Source organism: Zea mays, chromosome 10 (genome assembly GCF_902167145.1).
Source record: "Zea mays cultivar B73 chromosome 10, Zm-B73-REFERENCE-NAM-5.0, whole genome shotgun sequence".
Lineage (NCBI taxonomy): Eukaryota > Viridiplantae > Streptophyta > Magnoliopsida > Poales > Poaceae > Zea > Zea mays.
In genome coordinates this window covers 95,923,033-95,945,124 of record NC_050105.1, presented here as the reverse complement: position 1 = coordinate 95,945,124, position 22,092 = coordinate 95,923,033, and the positions used below count along the sequence as shown (strand labels likewise).

Here is a 22,092-nt window from a genome sequence, read left to right as displayed (position 1 = left end):
GAGTCAATTCGTATATTACTTGCCTATGCTACTTACCATGGCTTTAAGCTTTATCAAATGAACGTGAAAAGTGCTTTCCTCAATGGACCAATCAAAGAGGAGGTCTATGTTGAGCAACCTCCCGGATTGGAAGATAGTGAGTATCCTAACCATGTGTATAAACTCTCTAAGGCGCTTTATGGGCTCAAGCAAGCCCCAAGAGTATGGTATGAATGCCTAAGAGATTTCCTTATTTCTAATGACTTCAAAGTTGGAAAAGCCGATCCTATACTCTTTACCAAAACTATTGCAAATGATTTGTTTGTATGCCAAATTTATGTTGATGATATCATATTTGGGTCTACTAACAAATCTACTTGTGAAGAGTTTAGTAGGATCATGATTCAAAAATTCGAGATGTCTATGATGGGGGAATTGAAGTACTTCTTAGGATTTCAAGTGAAGCAACTCCAGGAGAGAACCTTCATTAGCCAAATGAAGTACATTCAAGACATACTCACCAAGTTTGGGATGAAGGATGCCAAGCCCATCAAGACACCCATGGGAACCAATGGGCATCTCGACCTTGACACGGGAGGTAAATCCGTAGATCAAAAGGTATACCGGTCGATGATAGGTTCTTTACTCTATTTATGTGCTTCACGACCGGATATAATGCTTTCCGTATGCATGTGTGCAAGATTCCAACCCGATCCTAAGGAAGTTCACCTTAGGGCCGTAAAACGAATCTTGAGATATTTAGTTTATACTCTTAAGTTTGGCCTTTGGTACCCCAGGGGATCCACATTTGATTTAATTGGTTATTCAGATGATGATTGGGCAGGGTGTAAAATTGATAGAAAGAGCACATCAGGGACTTACCAGTTCTTAGGAAGATCTCTGGTGTCTTGGGCTTCCAAGAAACAAAATTCTGTAGCTCTTTCTACCGCCGAAGCCGAGTACATTGCTGCAGGCCATTGTTGCACGCAATTGCTTTGGATGAGGTAAACCCTTAGGGACTATGGTTACAAATTAACTAAAGTTCCTCTTCTATGTGATAATGAAAGTGCAATCCGCATGGCGGACAATCCCGTTGAGCACAGCCGCACTAAACACATAGCCATTCGGTATCACTTTTTAAGGGATCACCAACAACGGGGGTATATCGAGATTGCTTACATTAACACTAAAGAACAATTAGCCGATATCTTTACCAATCCATTAGATGAGAAAACTTTTACCAAACTTAGGCATGAGCTAAATATTCTTGATTCTAGGAATTTTGATTGATATTTTGCACACATAGCTCATTTATATACCTTTGATCATCTCTTTCATTTTGCTATGACTAATGTGTTCTTCAAGTGAATTTCATGCTAAGTCATGATTGAAAGGGAAAAGGAGTCTTCGGCGAAGACAAGGCTTCCACTCCACTCCATCGAATTACTCATCCTTCGCCGTCGCTCCACAACGCTCTCCAATTTGGTATAATCTTCACTCCTATATTATTTACCAAATGGGGAGAAAGTTTGAAAAGGGCTTATATTTCACTCACAAGTATCCGTTTTTGGCGATTCATGCCAAAGGGGGAGAAAATATGAGCCCAAAGCAAAAGGACCGCACCACCAGGACCGCACCACCACCAATTTCGAAAACATAGTCTTTCAAATTTGTGTTAAGAAAAGATTTTTCAATTGGTATCTTATTTTTGATATAATTTCAAATTGGTATACCCTCTTCAAAATTAATATCTAAAACCCTCTTGAACACTAAGAGGAGGATTTCATTAAGGGGGAGTTTTGTTTTGTCAAAGGAAAAGCATTTGAATCAGGGGGAGAAAATTTCATATCTTGAAAATGCTCCTCAAAATCTTATTCATATACCTTTGACTATTTGCAAAAGACTTTGAAAAGAATTTCCAAAACATTTTGAAAAACAAAACAAGTGGTGCAAGCGTGGTCCAAAACTTTAAATAAGAATAAAACCATCCATGCATATCTTGGTGGTTGAATTGCCCAACACAAATTAATTTGACTAACTAGTTTGCTCTAGACTATGAGTTCTACAGGTGCCAAAGGTTCAACACAAACCAAAAAAAAGTCCAAGTAAGGTTTCAAATAAAAATTGCAAAGGACAACCAAAGACAGCCCTGGTCTGGCGCACCGTACTGTCCGGTGTGCCACCGGACAGTGTCCGGTGCACCAGGGAACCCAACTCCGAACTTGCCACCTTCAGGAATTCTGGGAGCCGCTCCGCTATATTTCACTGGACTGTCCGGTGTGCCAGCAGAGTAACGGCTACACAGCGCCAACGGCCGTCTGCAACGGAACAGTAAAAGTGTACAGTGCGCGCCTGCGCGCACAGAAGTCAGAGCAGCGCCAGAAGGCACAACAGACCGTGAATAGTGACTGTCCGGTGCACCACCGGACTGTCCGGTGGCCCAGAAGTCAGAAGCTCCAACGGTCGAACCCTAATGGTCGGGTGACGTGGCTGGCGCACCGGACAGTGTTCGGTGGCGCACCGAACTGTCCGGTGCGCCATACGACAGCAGCCTTCACCAACGGCTATTTTGGTGGTTGGGGTTATAAATACCCCCAACCACCCACCATTCATTGTATCCAAGTTTTCAGCCTTCAAACCTCATACAAGAGCTATAGCATTCAATATAAGACACAAACAAAGAGATCAAATCCTCTCCCAAGTCCGGAATCACTCCAACTAAATTAGTGACTAGAGAGAGACATTTGTGTTCATTTGAGCTCTTGCGCTTGGATTGCTTTTATTCTTCCTTCTTTCTTGTGTTCAAATCACTTGTAATCAAAACAAGAGACACCAAGTTGTGATGGTCCTTGTAGTGGACTTAGTGTCCCATTTGATTGAAGAGAAAGGCTCACTCGGTTTAAGTGACCGTTTGAGAGAGGGAAAGGGTTGAAAGAGACCCGGTCTTTATGACCACCTCAACGGGGAGTAGGTTTGCAAGAACCGAACCTCAGTAAAATAAATCACCGTGTCATCCGCTCTTATTCGCTTGTGATTTGTTTTCTCCCTCTCTTTCGGACTCGTTTATATTTCTAACGCTAACCCCGGTTTGTAGTGTGTGCTTAAGTTTATAAATTTCAGATTTGCCTATTCAACCCCCCTCTAGGCGACTTTCAATTTGCTAGTGAATTCTTGACGAATGAGTACATTTCAAAAATCAAATATATAGGAAATATATACGGCAAGGCACTGCTTCCCCCGTCTACGAGACAATGAAACTCACCACGCTTGGTCGATGAGTCAAATAGCCTAAAAGTTAACGAAATTTATATACAAGGAATCATAATCTAAAATGATTACTATTAGATTAGTCATAGAATATATTTTTATAATTGTCAGGGACCATAATTAGGGGTACCCCCAAGACTCCTAATCTCAGCTGGTAAACCCCATCAGCACAAAGCTGCGAAGGCCTGATGGGCACGATTCAGGCCAAGGCTCCACTCAAAGGACACGATCCCGCCTCGCCCAAGCCCGACCTCGAGAAGACAGCCGACCCCAGAAGATTCACGCCTCGCCCGAGGATCCCCTCAAGCAACGGACGCACCGTCGACTCGCCCGAGGCACAACTCGGGTAGGCTTCGCGGAGAAGCAACCTTGGCCAAATCGCCACAGCAACCGACCATATCGCAGGAGCATTTAATGCAAGGATCGTCTGATATCTTATCCTGACGCGCGCTCTTCAGTCGACAGGGCCGAAGTGACCACAGTCACTTCGCCGCTCCACTGACCGACCTGACAGGAATACAGCGCCGCCTGCCCTGCTCCGACTGCCGTGCCACTCGCCAGAGTGAGGTCGATAGCGGCTAAGTCCAGCCTCGAGCGACATAGGAAGCTCCGCCTCGCCCGACCCCAGGGTTTGGCCCCCGTCTCGGCCTCAGAAGATGGACTTCGCCTCGCCCGACCCCAGGGCTCGGACTCAACCACGACTTAGAAGACGACGAACTCCGCCTCGCCCGACCCTAGGGCTCGGACTCAGCCTCGGCTTCGGAAGACGGTGGACTCCGCCTCGCCCGACCCCAGGGCTCGGACTCAACCTCAACCTCAGAGGAATCACCACCTCGCCCAAACTCGGGTCCAGGCCAGCCACGTCGCCAGGGGGGCCATCATTACCCTGCCCCTAGCTAGCTCAGGCTACGGGGAACAAGACCGGCGTCTCATCTGGCTCGCTCCAGTAAACAAGTAATGATGACACCCCGCACGCTCCATGACGACGGCAGCTCCCAGCCCCCTACGTCAGTAAGGAGACGTCAGCAAGGATCCGACAGCCCCGACAGCTGTACTTCCGCAGGGCTCCAGCTCTCCTCCGACGGCCACGACATCACATGAACAGGGCAGCAACACCTCTCCGACAGCCACGACAGCATGTACATAGGGCACTAGCTCCTCTCTGCTAGACACGTTAGCACATTGCTACACCCCCCCATTGTACAGCTGGGCCCTCTCCTTACGTCTATAAAAGGAAGGTCCAGGGCTCTCGTACAAGAGGTTGGCCGCGCGGGACAACGGGCCGACGCATAAGGCTCTCGCTCTCTCTCTCTCTCTCTCTCCCACGCGAACGCTTGTAACCCCCTACTACAAGCGCATCCATCCGCCCTGGCGTAGGATAACACGAAGGCCGCGGTTTCCCCTTACTGTTCTCCCCCCTTTGTGTCCCGTCTCGCGCCGACCCATCTGGGCTGGGACACGCAGCGACAATTTACACGTCGGTCCAGGGACCCCCCGGGGTCGAAACGTCGACAGTTGGCGCGCCAGGTAGGGGCCTGCTGCGTGTTGACGAACAGCTTCCCGTCAAGCTCCAGATGGGTAGTCTCCAGCAACCTTTCCAACCCGGGACGATGCTCCGTTTCGGGAGTCTTGAGTTCATGTCCCTCGACGGCAGCTACGACATGATACTCCTTCCTCCGCCGCGCGACAGCGACAATGGCGGCCGTCAGCCCGCCCGCCGGCGGCGGAATCAACGACGTCTTTCCCACATGGCGGAAGAACAACATCCGGGTTTGTCCCGTCACCTCCCTCACCGACGGAGGAGGAGGCGGGGCAGCCATGGCCAAGCAGGAGGCGGCACCTCGTCGGCTGTCGAGCAAGTCGACGACGCCGGCGCCCCAGCGGGGGACACGTAGGGCTTTGACCTTGCGTCTGAGACAAAGACGAGCGTCGTTTCCCTGCAACACGCCAACCCCAAGCAGACGAACGACGCCAGCACGCTCGTGAAGGACTTGTTGGGCGTCGCCCTCGTACCTGAGACAACGGTGCAGTCCGTCCCTGACGCGACTTCGTCACCGCCCGTCGACCAAGAGGTACCGACCGATTCCCATCTCGTGCCTTTTGGATTCAGCTTCGACCCACCAAGCGACCTCGCTTCGGTGGAAGCCTTCATAGAGGCATGTACCAACCCTCCGGTGTACCATATGCGTTCGCCCTGGGACAGACTGACGGCCGTATCGACCTACGGACCCTCGGGTTCCGAGGAAGATGACGAGCCCGACTTTTGTTGGGATTTCTCCGGGCTCGGTAACCCCAGTGCCATGCAGGACTTCATGACCGCATGCGACTACTGCCTCTCCGATTGTTCCGATGGTAGCCGCAGCTTCGGCGACGAGGACTGTGGCCCAAGTCGTGAATGTTTCCACGTCGATCTAGGGGGTCCCGGCGAAGGCAACCATCTTGGTATGCCGGAGAGCGGCGATCCCCCTAGGCCTGTGCCTCGCGTTGACATCCTTCGGGAGCTAGCTGTGGTCCCAGTCCCTGCGGGGGGGGTCAGGACGCATAGCTCGAGCAAATCCACGAGATGGAGGCCAGGCTCGACGAGGGAGCAGGAACACTTGAGCAGTTCCGGCGGAACATCGGGCAGGAATGGGCAGACCAAGCTCCGGCCGGAAAAGCGCGTCATCTACCCCATGGCATCCAGCACCGCATTGCCGACGACGTCAGGGCAAGGTCGCCACCGACTTCCAGTGGGGTCGGCCAGAACCTGGCTGCAGCAGCAATACTACTCTGCGCGATGCCGGAACCATCGACCACCGAAGGGCGGCGTATCCAGGGAGAGCTCAAGAATCTCCTGAAGGATGCCACGGTCTGATGGGCCGAAAGCTCTGCCTCTCGAAGGCAGGGGTACCCCTCGGAGCATCGCGCTGCGACTTCCCGATTCGTGCGGGAAGCCTCGGTCCACACCGGGCGCACGCGCAACACGGCGCCTGCGGCCCCGGGTTGCCTCGGCAACGAGCACCACCACCGCAACCGTCGATCCCACCTCGACGAGAGGGTGCACCGAGGCTACCACCCCAGGCGTGGGGGACGCTACGACAGCGGGGAGGATCGGAGCCCCTCGCCCGAACCACCCGGTCCGCAGGATTTCAGCCGGGCCATACGACGGGCGTCGTTCCCGACCCGGTTTCGAACCCCGACTACCATCACAAAGTACTCGGGGGAGACGAGGCCGGAACTGTGGCTCACGGACTACCGACTGGCCTGCCAGCTGGGTGGAACGGACGATGACAACCTCATCATCCGCAACCTCCTCCTGTTCCTCTCCGACACCGCTCGAGCCTGGCTGGAGCATCTGCCTCCGGGGCAGATCTCCAACTGGGACGACCTGGTCCAAGCCTTCGCCGGCAACTTCCAGGGCACGTACGTGCACCCTGGGAACTTCTGGGATCTCCGAAGCTGCCGCCAGCAGCCGGGAGAGTCTCTCCGGGACTACATCTGGCGATTCTCGAAGCAGCGCACCGAGCTGCCCAACGTCACCGACTCGGACGTCATCGGCGCGTTCCTCGCCGGCACCACCTGCCGCGACCTGGTGAGCAAGCTGGGTCGCAAGACCCCCACCAGGGCGAGCGAGCTGATGGACATCTTTCGAAAGGACAAGCAGCCCCAGGGCCGCCAGCCAGAAGACGTCCCCGAGGCGTCCGCTCAGCGCGACACCAAGAAGAAGAACAAGAAGAAGTCGCGAGCGAAACGCGACGCCACCGACACGGACCTTGTCGCCGACGCTGAGTACAAGAACCCTCGGAAACCTCCTGGAGGTGCCAATCTCTTCGATAAGATGGTCAAGGAGCCGTGCCCCTATCATCAGGGACCCGTCAAGCACACCCTTGAGGAGTGCGTCATGCTTCGGCGCCACTTTCACAAGGCCGGGCCACCGGTGGAAGGTGGCAGGGCCCACAACAACGACAAGAAGGAGGATCACAAGGCAGAGGAGTTCCCTGAGGTCCACGACTGCTTCATGATCTACGGTGGGCAAGTGGCGAAAGCCTCGGCTCGGCACCGCAAACAAGAGCGTCGGGAGGTCTGCTCAGTAAAGGTGGCGGCGCTAGTCTACCTAGACTGGTCCGACAAGCCCACCACCTTCGACCAGGGCGACCACCCCGACCGCGTGCCGAGCTCGGGGAAATATCCGCTCGTTGTCGACCCCGTCATCGGCAACGTCAGGCTCACCAAGGTCCTCATGGACGGAGGCAGCAGCCTCAACATCATCTACGCTGAGACCCTCGGGCTCCTGCAGATCGATCTATCCTCGATCCGGACAGGCGCGACGCCTTTTCACGGGATCATCCCCGGGAAACGCGTCCAACCCCTCGGACAACTCGATCTGTCCGTCTGCTTCGGGACTCCCTCCAACTTCTGAAGGGAAACCCTCACGTTCGAGGTGGTCGGGTTCCGAGGAACCTACCACGTAGTACTAGGGAGGCCATGCTACGCCAAGTTCATGGTCGTCCCCAACTACACCTACCTCAAGCTCAAAATGTCGGGCCCCAACAGGGTCATCACCTTAGGCCCCACGTACCGACACGCGTACGAATGCGACGTGGAGTGTGTGGAGTACGCCGAGGCCCTCGCCGAATCTGAGGCCCTCATCGCCGGCCTGGAGAGCCTCTCCAAGGAGGCGCCAGATGTGAAGCACCACGCCAGCAACTTTGAGCCAGCAGAGACGGTTAAGTCCGTCCCTCTCGACCCCAGCAACGACGCCTCCAAGCAGATCCGGATTGGCTCCGAGCTCGACCCCAAATAGGAAGTTGTGCTTGTCGACTTTCTCCGCGCGAACGCCGAAGTTTTCGCGTGGAGTCCCTCGGACATGCCTGGCATACCGAGGGATGTCGCCGAGCACTCACTGGATATCCGAGCTGGATCCCGACCCGTGAAGCAGCCTCTGCGCCAATTCGACGAAGAAAAGCGCAGAGCCATAGGCGAGGAGATCCACAAACTGATGGCTGCAGGGTTCATCAAAGAGGTATTCCATCCTGAACCGCTTGCCAACCCTGTGCTTGTAAGAAAGAAAGGAGGGAAATGGCGGATGTGTGTAGACTACACTGGTCTAAACAAAGCATGTCCGAAGGTTCCCTACCCTCTGCCTCGCATCGATCAAATCATGGATTCCACTACTGGGTGCGAAACCCTGTCATTCCTCGACGCCTACTCAGGGTATCACCAAATCAAGATGAAAGAGTCCGACCAGCTCGCGACTTCTTTCATCACACCTTTTGGCATGTACTGCTACGTTACTATGCCATTTGGTTTGAGGAATGCGGGTGCGACATACCAAAGGTGCATGAACCACGTGTTTGGCGAACATATTGGTCGGACCGTCGAGGCTTACGTCGATGACATCGTAGTCAAGACGAGGAAAGCCTCCAACCACCTCTCCGACCTTGAAACGACATTCAAGTGTCTCAAGGCGAGAGGCGTAAAACTCAATCCCGAGAAGTGCGTCTTCGGAGTCCCTCGAGGCATGCTCTTGGGGTTCATCGTCTCCGAGCGGGGCATCGAGGCCAACCCGGAGAAAATCGCGGCCATCACCAACATGGGGCCCATCAAGGACTTGAAAGGCGTACAGAGGGTCATGGGATGCCTTGCGGCTCGGAGCCGCTTCATCTCACGCCTCGGCGAAAGAGGCCTACCTCTGTACCGCCTCTTAAGAAAGACCGAGTGCTTCACTTGGACCCCCGAGGCCGAGGAAGCCCTCGGGAACCTGAAGGCACTCCTTACGAACGCACCCACCCTGGTGCCTCCCGCTGCCGGAGAAGCCCTCTTGATCTACATCGCCGCTACCACTCAGGTGGTCAGCGCCGCGATCGTGGTCGAAAGACGAGAAGAAGGGCATGCATTGCCCGTCCAGAGGCCGGTCTACTTCATCAGTGAGGTACTGTCCGAGACCAAGATCCGCTACCCACAAATTCAGAAGCTGCTGTATGCGGTGATTCTGACGCGGCGGAAGTTGCGACACTACTTCGAGTCTCACCCGGTGACTATGGTGTCATCCTTCCCCCTAGGGGAGATCATCCAGTGCCGAGAGGCCTCGGGTAGGATTGCAAAGTGGGCGGTGGAAATCATGGGCGAGACAATCTCGTTCGCCCCTCGGAAGGCCATCAAGTCCTAAGTCTTGGCGGACTTTGTGGCTGAATGGGTCGACACCTAGCTTCCAGCAGCTCCGATCCAACCGGAACTCTGGACCATGTTTTTCGACGAGTCGCTGATGAAAACAGGGGCAGGCGCGGGCCTGCTCTTCATCTCGCCACTCGAGAAGCACCTCCGCTACGTGCTGCGCCTCCATTTCCCGGCGTCCAACAACGTGGCTGAGTACGAGGCTCTGGTCAACGGGTTGCGCATCGCCATCGAGCTAGGGGTCCGACGCCTCCACGCTCGTGGTGACTCGCAGCTTGTCATCGACCAAGTCATGAAGAACTCCCACTGCCGCGACCCGAAGATGGAAGCCTACTGCGACGAGGTTCAGCGCCTGGAGGACAAGTTCTACGGGCTCGAGGTCAACCACGTCGCCGGCGGTACAATGAGACTGCGGACGATCTAGCAAAGATAGCTTCGGCGCGAACAACGGTTCCCCCGGATGTCTTCTCCCGGGACCTACATCAACGCTCAGTCAAGACAAACGACACGCCCGAGCCCGAGAAGGCCTCGGCCCGGCCCGAGGCACCCTCGGCCCCGCCCGAGGCACCCTCGGCTACCGAGGGTGAGGCTCTGCGCATCGAGGAAGAGCGGAATGGGGTCACGCCTAATCGAAACTGGCAGACCCCGTACCTGCAATATCTCCACCGAGGAGAGCTACCCCTCGACAGAGCCGAAGCTCGGCGACTAGCGTGGCGCGCCAAGTCATTCGTCTTGCTGGGTGACGGGAAGGAGCCCTACCACCGCAGCCCCTTCGGCATCCTCCAACGATGCATATCCATCGCCGAAGGCCAGGAGCTCTTACTAGAAATACACTCGGGGGCTTGCGGTCATCACGCAGCGCCTCGAGCCCTTGTTGGAAACACTTTCCGACAAGATTTCTACTGGCCGACCGCGGTGGCCGACGCCACTAGAATTATCCGCACCTGCCAAGGGTGTCAATTCTATGCAAGGCAGACGCACCTACCCGCTCAGGCTCTACAAACAATACCCATCACCTGACCGTTTGCTGTGTGGGGTCTGGACCTCATCGGTCCCTTGCAGAAGGCACCCGGGGGCTACACGCACCTACTGGTCGCCGTTGACAAATTCTCCAAGTGGATCGAAGTTCGACCCCTAAACAGCATCAGGTCCGAACAGGCGGTGGCATTCTTCACCAACATCATCCATCGCTTCGGGGTCTCGAACTCCATCATCACCGACAACGGCACCCAGTTCACTAGCAGAAAGTTCCTGGACTTCTGCGAAGACCACCACATCCGGGTGGACTGGGCCGTCGTGGCACACCCCATGACGAATGGGCAGGTAGAACGTGCCAACGACATGATTCTGCAAGGACTCAAGCCGAGGATCTACAACGACCTCCACAAGTTCAGCAGGCGATGGATGAAGGAACTCTCCTTGGTGGTTTGGAGCCTGAGGACGACGCCAAGTCGAGCCACGGGTTTCACGTCGTTCTTTCTAGTCTATGGAGCCGAGGCCATCTTGCCCATAGACTTAGAATACGGTTCCCCAAGGACGAGGGCCTACAACGACCGACACAACCAGAACAACCGAGAAGACTCACTGGACCAGCTGGAAGAGGCTCGGGACGTGGCCTTACTACACTCGATGCGGTATCAGCAGTCCCTGCGACGCTACCACGCCCGAGGGGTTCGGTCCCGAGACCTCCAGGTGGGCGACTTGGTGCTTCGACTATGACAAGACGCCCGAGGGCGGCACAAGCTCACGCCTCCCTGGGAAGGGCCGTTCGTCATCGCCAAGGTTTTGAAGCCCGGGACGTACAAGTTGGCCAACAGTCAAGGCGAGGTCTACAGCAACGCTTGGAACATCCGACAGCTACGTCGCTTCTACCCTTAAGATGTTTTCAAGCCGTTCATATGCCTCGTTTACATATGAAGTCTAACCATCAAGGAAGGGTCAGCCTTGCCTCGGCAAAGACCGACCCTCCCTCGGGGGCTAGAAGGGGGGGAACCCCCTCCGCGTCAAAATTTTCCTCAGAAAAAGTCTTTCTGCCAGAATATCTTTCGTGCTTTTCGACTACTTCGGTAGTGGGATCATGAAAACGACGGAGTACACGTAAGCAGGCAAGGCCGACCGAGCCGAGGGACTCCTACGCCTTCGGGATATGGATACCTCACTCATCACCTTCTGCGAGAAGTAACTCGCGTTCGGATGAGCGATCCTGCTGACCGAACAAGCCTTAACGCTCAAAAGACTTTCTGCCGAAACGGTTTTTCGGGTTTTCTCAGCTACGTCGATAATAGAATCCCGTGGACGAGCAAGAGTACACGTAAGCGGCAAGGCCGACCGAGCCGAGGGATTCCTACGCCTCTGGGATACGGATACCTCACTCATCACCTTCCGTGAGAAGTAACTCTAGCTCGGATAAACGATTCTGCTACCGACGAGCAAGCCCTGATACTCGAAACAAGAGGAAAAGAAACACAACTTTACAACGTGACGACAGTATGTTTGGGCCTCGGCGGCCGCAAAAAACATATGCATACTACAGGCGAACCGATCCTGTAGGCTCAGACGTCGATGGAGGGGGAGCAGCAGCACCCTCGGCGTCAACTCCACCTTCGGCGAAGTCCGACCGAGCCTCGGACGGCAACACGGGCGAAGGATCTCCGCTCCGAAGGACGACGTCAGCACCACGCCCGGGCCATCACCGCCAGGGTCTCCTCCAGGAACCCGGCCCGAGCAGACGGCTCGGCCGGCCGCCCCGAAGCCTCAGCCAGCTGTCCCTCGAGGACACCAGCCCGGCTCGTGGCCTCGACAACTCGACTCCGGCGTTGGTCCCGACAGTGGACGACCCGACCAAGCCCCGGCCGACGAAGCTTCCTTTTTCGAGCCAACTCCGCCTCTGTCCACGCTGACACCGCTGCCCTCGGCCTCGGCTCACCGCAGAGCGGCCGAGGGTTTCTTCGACTAAGCAAGTGAAGCCTCGGGCGGCAAGGCCGACCGAGCCGAGGGATTCCTACGCCTCTGGGATACGGATACCTCACTCGTCACCTTCCGCACAGAGCAACTCACATTTGGTTAAGCGGTTCGGCTAGCCGACAAGCGAGTTCCAGTGCTCGAAAATGAGGAAAAAACACGGTATTACACCCAAAAATACCTACATGTTCAGGCCCCGACAGCCACAATGAACAGACACCGGCACTCAAGGTGCCATTACAAACGGAACTCCGGTTCCACCCCCGCGGGTATGAACAACCTCCACATCGGAGAGCCTGCGGGACGACAGACTCCGGGCGACTCGCCAGCGACCTCCACAACAGCAGCCATGGTCCCAGGACGGACGCAGCCACCGGAAGGCTCTCGTTCGCGTCCCCACTCAAGGGACACAAACTAGATATTAAAGCCAAAGAGCCGGAGGTCGGTCCGCGGGTGGCGCTGACGGTCTCATCGGCGGAAAAGCCTACCTCTCCAGCTGCCACCACCTCAGCACCGACGGCGACGTCCACCTGTCCACCAACACCGCACCGGCGGGCGCCGGCCGCTCCAAAGCGCACCGGCAGGTCCTCACTCCCATCCTCGCCACGAAAACGAGAATGGAGTGAGACCTCCCGGTGCGGCTGGCCACTGTCGCCCGGACAAAGGACGGAATGTTGCACCCTGACTGGGCAGCAACAGTTCGTCGTCCCCGGCATGGCTGGGGGGCGCCTCCTCCGCAGAGCTGGAGGATGGTTTCCACCCCCAGAAGCTGGAAGAGGCGGGACGCCAGCCCACGCGAAGGCAGGCCCCGGCTTGCCTCGCTCTCAGCCCCAGCAAGGATGATGAAGATCCTTGAAGCTAAGGGCGGGACTGAGGTTGCAGCCCGGCTTGCTTCTCCCCACCATCGAACTGGTGGTCACCGTCTTGGGTGACCACCGGTGAGGGGATGCAGCCGGGCTGCCTGATGAAAATCCTTGAAGCCGAGCGATGGCTGAAAGGTACCAACTTCCACGAAGTTGCGTTCCTCCAACGACAGCAAGACAAAGCGACGCGAGTGCTCCCCATTCGGGGGCTCGGGAGGTGGAAGGACGCGATGCATGAAGGGAGTGCGAAGACATGGTTGCCATCCAAGGGAGTCACCCTCCTTTTAAAGGCGACTCTCCCCACTTGCGTCCTCAGCCGTCGCGGACTGAGTCTTCTCCAACACGCTCTAAGGTCCCCCCCTACGACACGGGGGCTGGGTCCCACGTGTCATGCAAGATGGCCTAGGACAGAAGAAGCCAAACCGCCACGCGCGGAGCGCGTAACTGCCCAGCGGTTACAAGCACTCCTCCACTTTCGCCCAGACCAGCGGGTGAAAGGGCGGACCGCCATGCAGGCGACATGCAACCGCACCAAGGGGGCGCACCCTTTCGATTTCAACGCGTCCAGCATGGAGGCCCAGGCCCACACGTCATGTAATCGGCGCGCCGGTTACTACGTGCGAGAAACTGCACCGCCACTCGCGCCAGTACCGCGCCTCCTCGACTACGGAACCGGTGCCGCGACTCGAGGCGACCCTGCGCATGACCCAACAGTGCCAACCGAGCACATCGGTCACGGGTCAGTCAGCCGCGGGAGAAAGCGTGACGGTCGATACGGCTAGAAATGGGCCGGCAGTAATGGCGGTGGCAGGCGGGCGGAAGCAGCAGTCAAATCGCCTGCAAGCTCATGTCCCCTCATGGGGCAGCAGGAGAACCCTCTCCCACGGCGTGAAGACGACGTGCCCGTGTTCCGTTCCTCGAACGGCTCGCGCACGCACAACGACCGCCCCACGAACCACTCGTCCCACCGCATTAACTCTGCAGCGGGACAGGCGACACCTTTGGCAGGCAAAGCAGGCGACGCTTCACCTCTGCCATAATGACCGCGTCAAAAAAGATGCACCACGTCATTCGATTTCGTATCCTTTTCCACTTCCTCTTTCTCTCTCTTGCCATAGGGACTAGGAAAGGGGATACTCCAAAAGGGATCCTTCTCCACGAAGGAAACGGGCCCCGAGCCCCCCTACTGATCAGAGGTTCGAAGGCTGGCCCCTTGGAAGGGTTCAACAGCCGCCTCAGAGCACTCGGGCTCCGCGCCCACTACTAGTCAGAGGTTCGAAGGCTGGCCCCTCGGGAGGGTTCAACGGCCGCCTCAGGCCACTCGGGCTCCGCGCCCACTACTGATCAGGGGTTCGTAGGCTGGCCCCCGAAGGGTTCGACAGCCGCCTCAGAGCACGCAGAGCGAGGGATGACCCTGGGTACGTTCGATACATAACCAAGGCTCGGGCTACGCTCCCGAGGTACCCTAGGACATTTCCGAGACCGACGCGAATGATTTTGTAACGGAATCCCACCAGAGGGAGGCATCGAGCCCTCGGACCCCATCAAAAGGGGACCGGGTCCGGCGAATCACCCGCAGGTACTTTTGGAGCGTGCCTCCGGGCCACTAGCCGACCCCTAACGAATGGGCACGGGCGTCCACTCGGATTACCCGTTAGCAACTCACTGGAGACACCATGTTCGGCGCCCTCTGAGGGCAACATGGCGCTTTCCCCCTCCTCCTTGCGGAAAGGCGACGTAGGGGCGTATGAAAAAAGCCGAGTCTATCCTTGACCGTCCTCTCACTCTGTGCGGAGGCTCGGGGGCTGCTCTCGTAAACCCGGCTCCGGCCAAACCGTTGACAGCGTCAACATACCAGCCCAAGAACTTGGGACCTGACTAAGCACCCGGGCAACGACCAGTTCGCATGAGGGAACAACCAAACCGACCGAGCCATCATGAAAGGCACTAAGACCTCGAAGGAGTCAAAACACTCCTCCGAGGCCTCGGGGGCTACACCCGGCGGGTGCGCTCGCGCGCACCCACCGGAACGAAATGCAACCGAGAAAGGCCGGTCCCCTTGCAAAAAAGTGCGACAAAAGCCTCCAAGCGAGTGCCAACACTCCCTTTGAGGCTCGAGGGCTACTGTCGGGGACCATAATTAGGGGTACCCCCAAGACTCCTAATCTCAGCTGGTAAACCCCATCAGCACAAAGTTGCAAAGGCCTGATGGGCGCGATTCAGGCCAAGGCTCCGCTCAAAGGACACGATCCCGCCTCGCCCGAGCCCAACCTCGGGCAAAGACAGCCGACCCCGGAAGATTCACGCCTCGCCCGAGGATCCCCTCAAGCAACGGACGCACCGTCGACTCGCCCGAGGCACAGCTCGGGTAGGCTTCGCGGAGAAGCAACCTTGGCCAAATCGCCACACCAACCGACCATATTGCAGGAGCATTTAATGCAAGGATTGCCTCACATCTTATCCTGACACGCGCTCTTCAGTCGACAGGGCCGAAGTGACCGCAGTCACTTCGCCGCTCCACTGACCGACCTGATAGGAATACAGCGCCGCCTGCCCTGCTCCGACTGTCGTGCCACTCGCCAGAGTGAGGTCGACAGCGGCTAAGTCCAGCCTCGGGCGACATAGGAAGCTCCGCTTCGCCCGACCCCAGGGTTCGGCCCCCGTCTCGGCCTCGGAAGATGGACTTCGCCTCGCCCGACCCCAGGGCTCGGACTCAACCACGACTTAGAAGACGACGAACTCCGCCTCGCCCGACCCCAGGGCTCGGACTCAGCCTCGGCTCCGGAAGACGATGGACTCCGCCTCGCCCGACCCCAGGGCTCGGACTCAACCTCGACCTCGGAGGAATCGCCACCTCGCCCAAACTCGGGTCCAGGCCGGCCACGTCGCCAGGGGGGCCATCATTACCCTGCCCCTAGCTAGCTCAGGGTATGGGGAACAAGACCGGCGTCCCATCTGGCTCGCCCCAGTAAACAAGTAATGATGACACCCCGCACGCTCCATGACGACGGCAGCTCCCAGCCCCCTACGTCAGCAAGGAGACGTCAGCAAGGATCCGACAGCCCCGACAGCTGTACTTCCGCAGGGCTCCAGCTCTCCTCCGACGGCCACGACATCACATGAACAGGACAACAACACCTCTCCGACAGCCACGACGGCATGTACATAGGGCACTAGCTCCTCTCTGCTAGACACGTTAGCACATTGCTACACCCCCATTGTACACCTGGGCCCTCTCCTTACGTCTATAAAAGGAAGGTCCAGGGCTCTCGTACAAGAGGTTGGCCGCGCGGGAGAACGGGCCGACGCATAAGGCTCTCTCTCTCTCTCTCCCACGCGAACGCTTGTAACCCCCTACTACAAGCGCATCCATCCGCCCTGGGCGCAGGACAACACGAAGGCCGCAGTTTCCCCTTACTATCTTCCCCCTTTGTGTCCCGTCTCGCGCTGACCCATCTGGGCTGGGACACGCAGCGACAATTTACTCGTCGGTCCAGGGAACCCGGGGTCGAAACGCCGACAATAATAGATTTATTTGGAGACATAAATTCTACTTTTACTCGTCATGAATTTGATTAATTTTGAACAGAAACAGGCACTCCCTCTATATAATGCATAACCACTTAGTTTAAAGACCTAGAAATATATTTCATTTTCTCTATCAATTCTGGTATATATTATTTAATTTAAGAATTATCAATTCTGGTATATATTATTTAATTTAAGAATGATAATGGATCGTGGTCTAAATGTTTCGTCACAATATATTTGAGCCGTTAATTAATTTTAGTTTATAATTGAATAATAATAGAGTCTAATTCTAGTCTAATCTGATCATTAAATTTTATAGCGTAAAGTTTGAAGCCTATTGTACTACTGCATCGATATACATACCTTTAGAAAGAGCACATCTTTTATTATAAGATAAAAATAAAAAAGTGATTATTTCAGACGGAGAGCGTAGCATAGTTATATTCTTCGGTTGAGGAAGTACTTACATGTGGCCAGGCCAACAAAAACTCAAACTCCAAGCGCAGCAAACTAGCGAACCAACCAGACAAAATTCAGAGGCGCGTACCTACAGCTACAGTAGTGATACGGTACAGGTGAATAGGGGATACGCCGGTCGATTCAGAGGCACCCATCTCGAGGCGTGCTAGCGTAGGCTTCGCGACGTTCCCATCATGACCGTTGAACAGAGAAGCTGCGTGGTCTCTGGCACCTGGCCCCAGCTTCAGAGAAACAGGCTACCAGAGCAGAGCAGGCGCAGCCGCAGGGTATGGTCGTGAGCGCCGCGGGACGCCCGGGCACCCTCCGCTGTTTCCGTCGAGATCCGCTGGCCGCGTGACGTCACGGGCGCCCCCAATCCCGATCCGCCCCAACGGTTACCTCGCCGCCGCACGTGACGACGACGAGTGCGACTAAGCGGCGCAGGAGAGAGAAACAGATTCCGCCACGCACTCCGCGACGAGCGCGTCCAGGACCCGGTCCGCCACCTCCTCCGCCACGTCGCCCGCATCCTCCACCACCGCGGGGTGCCGCGCCAGCTGCCGCACGTTCGACGACTTCAGGTCCGCCGCCACCAGCGCGTCGATGTCGCCCACCACCCGGCAGTCCGCGGCCGGGAAGCTCCGCACACTTTTCCACACCTTCCCCAGCAGCGGCAACCCCGTCGCCGTCGCTCCGGCGCATGGTGATACTGATGCCGCCGCCGACGCGTCCAGGTCCAGCAGCAGGTCTGCCAGTAGCTCCTGCGCCAGGTGGAACAGCAGCTTCCGGTTGCACCGATGCCGGAGGGGCCCGAGCCGTGTTTGTGATTCGACGGCAGGCAGCTCCAGCTCCAGGAGGTGGAACAAGATCGGGTCCACTGGCGACGCCACCGAGTGGCTCCGCCCCGGCCGCCGTGGCGGCGGCGACCGCATGAACCCGCCGCGCTCCAGCACCGTCCGCAGGTACCTGTACTCGGGGTCCTCCTCCAGCGGCGACGACGGCGGGCGGGCGCGGGCCTCCGCTGCCGAGCAGCAGTCCGTTGATGACGACGACGTCGGCGGCGCGGACCCCGGGCACGCCGCGGGCTTCTTGATCCGCGTAGCGAAGCGCTCGCACCCGTCAGGTTTTCTCGCTCTGGTGGGTGGCGGGTCCAGCGGAGGTGGCGGCGGCGGCGGCCGCGACGGCTTGGCACGCTGCGGCGGCGGAGGGGTCGACGGCTGCTGCCTCGGCGCCAGCGCCACCCTGGGGCTGTGATGCTCGGCGTTTGGCTTTGGGGCCACAGTCGTCGGCTTGGCAGTTTGTTGAGCCACGACACGCAGCTTGGCGTCCTCCAGAGCGGGAGCCGGCACGTTCTCCTTGTTGTCGTTAAAGCAGCTCTGCCTTTTCTCCGCCGCCGGCGACGAGGATGCGTTGTTCTTGCCAGACTTGCGGCTGGCGACCGTCTCCTTGGCCTGGAGGAGGATCTCGCGCGCGTGCGCCTTGGCCGCCTTCTCGTCCCGCCGCCGGCGGCGGCTGCAGGCAGCATCTTTCCTCTTGTTGTTGCCGGCGGCGGCGGCGGACAGGTACGTGGGCGAGCTGGGCATGGACATGTAGTGCGCGGCCCGGTCGAGGACGTTCTCCTTGAGCGCCTGCAGCGACAGCCTGGGCCCGTCCCAGGACGCCCGCGCCGACGTGGACGCGCGCGGCGTGTCCGGTAGCGACCGGGCCTCGGCGACGACGTTGCAGCTGAGGCGGCGCAGCGGCTCCCGGTTCATGGACTCGGGGATCACGCGCTTCTTCTTCTCTCTAGACGCCGGCGGGGAGCAGCGGCTGCTGTCGTTCTCCTTGCCCGTGGAGCTTGATCTTCTGACGGGGCCGGGCTTCTTGTGCTGCGCCGGAGCCGACGCCGGCGAGCTCTGCTGGTCCGGCAGGCCGTCGATGCCCATGAGGCGCGCGACGAGGCTGGGCGTCCTGGGCGTCTCGGCCTCGGACGACGGCGCCGTGGGCTTGGTGGGGCGGCGCATGCTGCTTGTCCTGCTGGCGAGGGCGTCGAACACCGGCTGGATCTGCACGCCAATCTGCAAGACAAACAGACAGACAGCGTTATGTGGCGATTAGCAATTGACAATGACGACAATGAAGCAAAGCGAATAAGCTAGAGCAAGACTGACCGACCTGGATGTCGTTGGGGTTGTCAGCGTCGAGATCGAGGCTGTTCCTGGGCGCCTCGAATCCGCTCTTGCTGCCGTCGCACCGCCGGTGGCCGTCGCTGCTGCCGAGGCCGTGGCAGTCGTGCGGCGTGACGACGGCAGCGTTAGCGGAAGTGGGCGGGCGGCCGACGCAGCCGGCGCCAGGCGCGAAGATGAGGTAGTGCACCATGGACATGCACCCGACGGGAGGCTCTGCTGCTGGTTCCGGCCTCGGCGTGGTGGGCGCGGAGGAAGAACGGCTCCGCGAGTACCGGAACAACGACAACGAAGAAGACTGCTTGGTCCTTCGCCCCATGGTAGCTTAGCTTGCAGGTTGGAGGTTGATAGCGTAGGCTTTTCAAGATGATCAAGCTACTACAATGCAGCAACAAGGAAGGAAGCCAAGTGCAGCTGGTAGCCGCTGGATAGATGTTGGTAGTGATGGTTTCTGCTGGGCTGGTGGGAGCAACGAGTTTGTATAGCCTTGCTAGCAGCTGATCTCACTCTCCAGCTGGGACTGGGACTGGGACTGGGAGGGAGATTTTGAAGCTGCGATCTGCAAGGGCCGGAAGGAGAGTTTGAAGCTGGAGAGTACGGTGTTTGGTGAGGAAGCAGTTAACTTGGGAAGGGAGATGAATAGATATGATGGACGGAGCAATATCAAACTGCAAAAAAAAAAAGGAGTGCAGGGCGGGAAGGCGCGTGCTGATGAGATCAGCATTGCATTGGGTTGTGTCATGTGAAGGGATGATCGAGTGAAAGAATAACACTGCAGTTTCTAACAGGCAACAGTAGAAAGCTGTTATCATATATGCTGTGTGTCTATCAACTTCAATTTCAGAGCCCCCCTGCCCTGCTCCTCAGAGTGGCTGCCTGTTTGGACTCGCACAGGACCCCATGCATGGGTCCGGGCTGTTGTTCCTAGCCTTGTGAGCAGTACTAGTAGCATAGTATATGATACTACTCGTACTCTTAGTCTCTTAAATAGAAGAACTTGTCAGATGTAATGGTACTCGTTGATGTAATTAAGATAAAATAATAGAGGTAAGATAACCTTTTTTTAAAATGTAGGTAGGATGATTGCTTTTTAATTTTTTTTTGAAAAAAATCCTCCATCTGTCTTGATTGTATGGTTGTACCTGATATGTTCAACATATTAGCTAACCATCCCTGTTAGTGTCTAGGAAAAGACATACCTCGTTATATTGATAATACACCTATCCAGACCTTATCAGCAAAAGAAAACTCATAATATATCTGGCTAGTGCTACCTCGTAGCCCTGAGCCTTATGCCCTAGGGGCCATACCCTATTCTGGCTAAGTCACATGCGCCTCCAGACAGGGCGATCAAAATAGTGGCCCTCCAAGCCTGAGCCTAAAGCCTATGACCCTCTAGGCTAGGGTCCTCTAGGTCAGGGACCAAGACCTTAGCTCGACCATGCTTGAGTATCCTAACAAGCTAGGGCTCATGACAAAGGACCCCACGTACATTCCTTAGAACACCCTGGTGCCATGTGTGCATGTGATCAGAACAACCATGTGATCAGGGGTAGACGAGATAATTCTTCCATCCATCACAACAAGCTAGGGCTCATGACAAAGGACCCCACGTACATTCCTTAGAACACCCTGGTGCCATGTGTGCATGTGATCAGAACGACCATGTGATCAGGGGTAGACGAGATAATTCTTCCATCCATCACACTAAATAAAGGGTGTACCTACGACACCGTGCGGTGTGTGTCGTTGTCACTATAGCCATGCATGAATGTACAATCATACTCACAAGTATTATAAAGTATAGACAACTACATAATTTACCAAGTACTTCGTACTCAACAACAAAAATATTCTACAAAATGAGACGTTAGGGATTTAGACTAAAATTGTCATTAGAGACAAATAAAAGGGGAGCTAGCCATTCCTCTTGCTTAGACATCATCTAAGCATGTAATATTTGCCTCCACTTTCATCAATTTATCTACCACAAAGAGGATGTAGGGCATTCCACTTCCATGTCCTGAACCTCTATAAACCATTTGTTTGTTTGTAGCCATGCTAGCGCCGTGTTTGTGACCATTTGGCCTACTACAATATTGCCCACCTTGGGGTTAGCATCCTCATGTTAGCCTTCTTCCCATTCCTCATAGCATTCCTGTTGTCGAAGGCCTCATGTCCTCACTAGGGGCCCTGGTAAGATTGGGGCCTCAATCTAGAAAGAAGTTAGAAGTAAACCATGCTGAAGAAGTTTTGGCTACTCGATGTTCGAAGAACAAAGAAGTGCCAAAAACATCGATGTAGGGCCTCACCCCCATGAATTCTTCACATAGATAATTGAAGGCCGAGAGGGCGAGGATGTAATCTAGGGTGAAGTGCCCAACCTAGATTTCGTACAAGTCCAAGATGTAGAAGGAAAAATTTGGCAACGGGAAGTTCATCCTCGCCACCATGTGGGAGTAAAAGGAGATGTACTCCCCCATATCCTCATAAGGTTTATGCATCAGGTTCATCACTAGGCACACAATATTAGACGCCAACGGCCAGATCCACCCAAGGAGCTAATGCAACTTGTCCAGTTCCTCCTAGTTTAGAATGCTCGCATGTGGCAGTAAATTTAATGTATAGGTCATGGCCATCGCAAGTGCACTGAGATGGGGAGTGGATAACTACTACTTCATGATGAAAAAGACAAGTGGAGAAACAACATTATC

The 22,092-nt window shown here is 56.1% G+C and overlaps 1 protein-coding gene across 1 annotated transcript; it reads right to left on the bottom strand.

Moving 5' to 3' along the window:
• Positions 1–17,548: 17,548 nt before the first annotated feature.
• Positions 17,549–20,143, bottom strand: LOC100502418 (uncharacterized). Its single transcript, NM_001357739.1, has 2 exons — positions 19,368–20,143; positions 17,549–19,270 (listed from the first exon to the last, which is right to left on the bottom strand). The coding sequence occupies exons 1-2, from the start codon at positions 19,695–19,697 to the stop codon at positions 17,645–17,647; spliced, it is 1,956 nt and encodes a 651-aa protein (NP_001344668.1). The 5' UTR covers positions 19,698–20,143; the 3' UTR covers positions 17,549–17,644.
• Between the last annotated feature and the right edge of the window lie 1,949 nt (positions 20,144–22,092).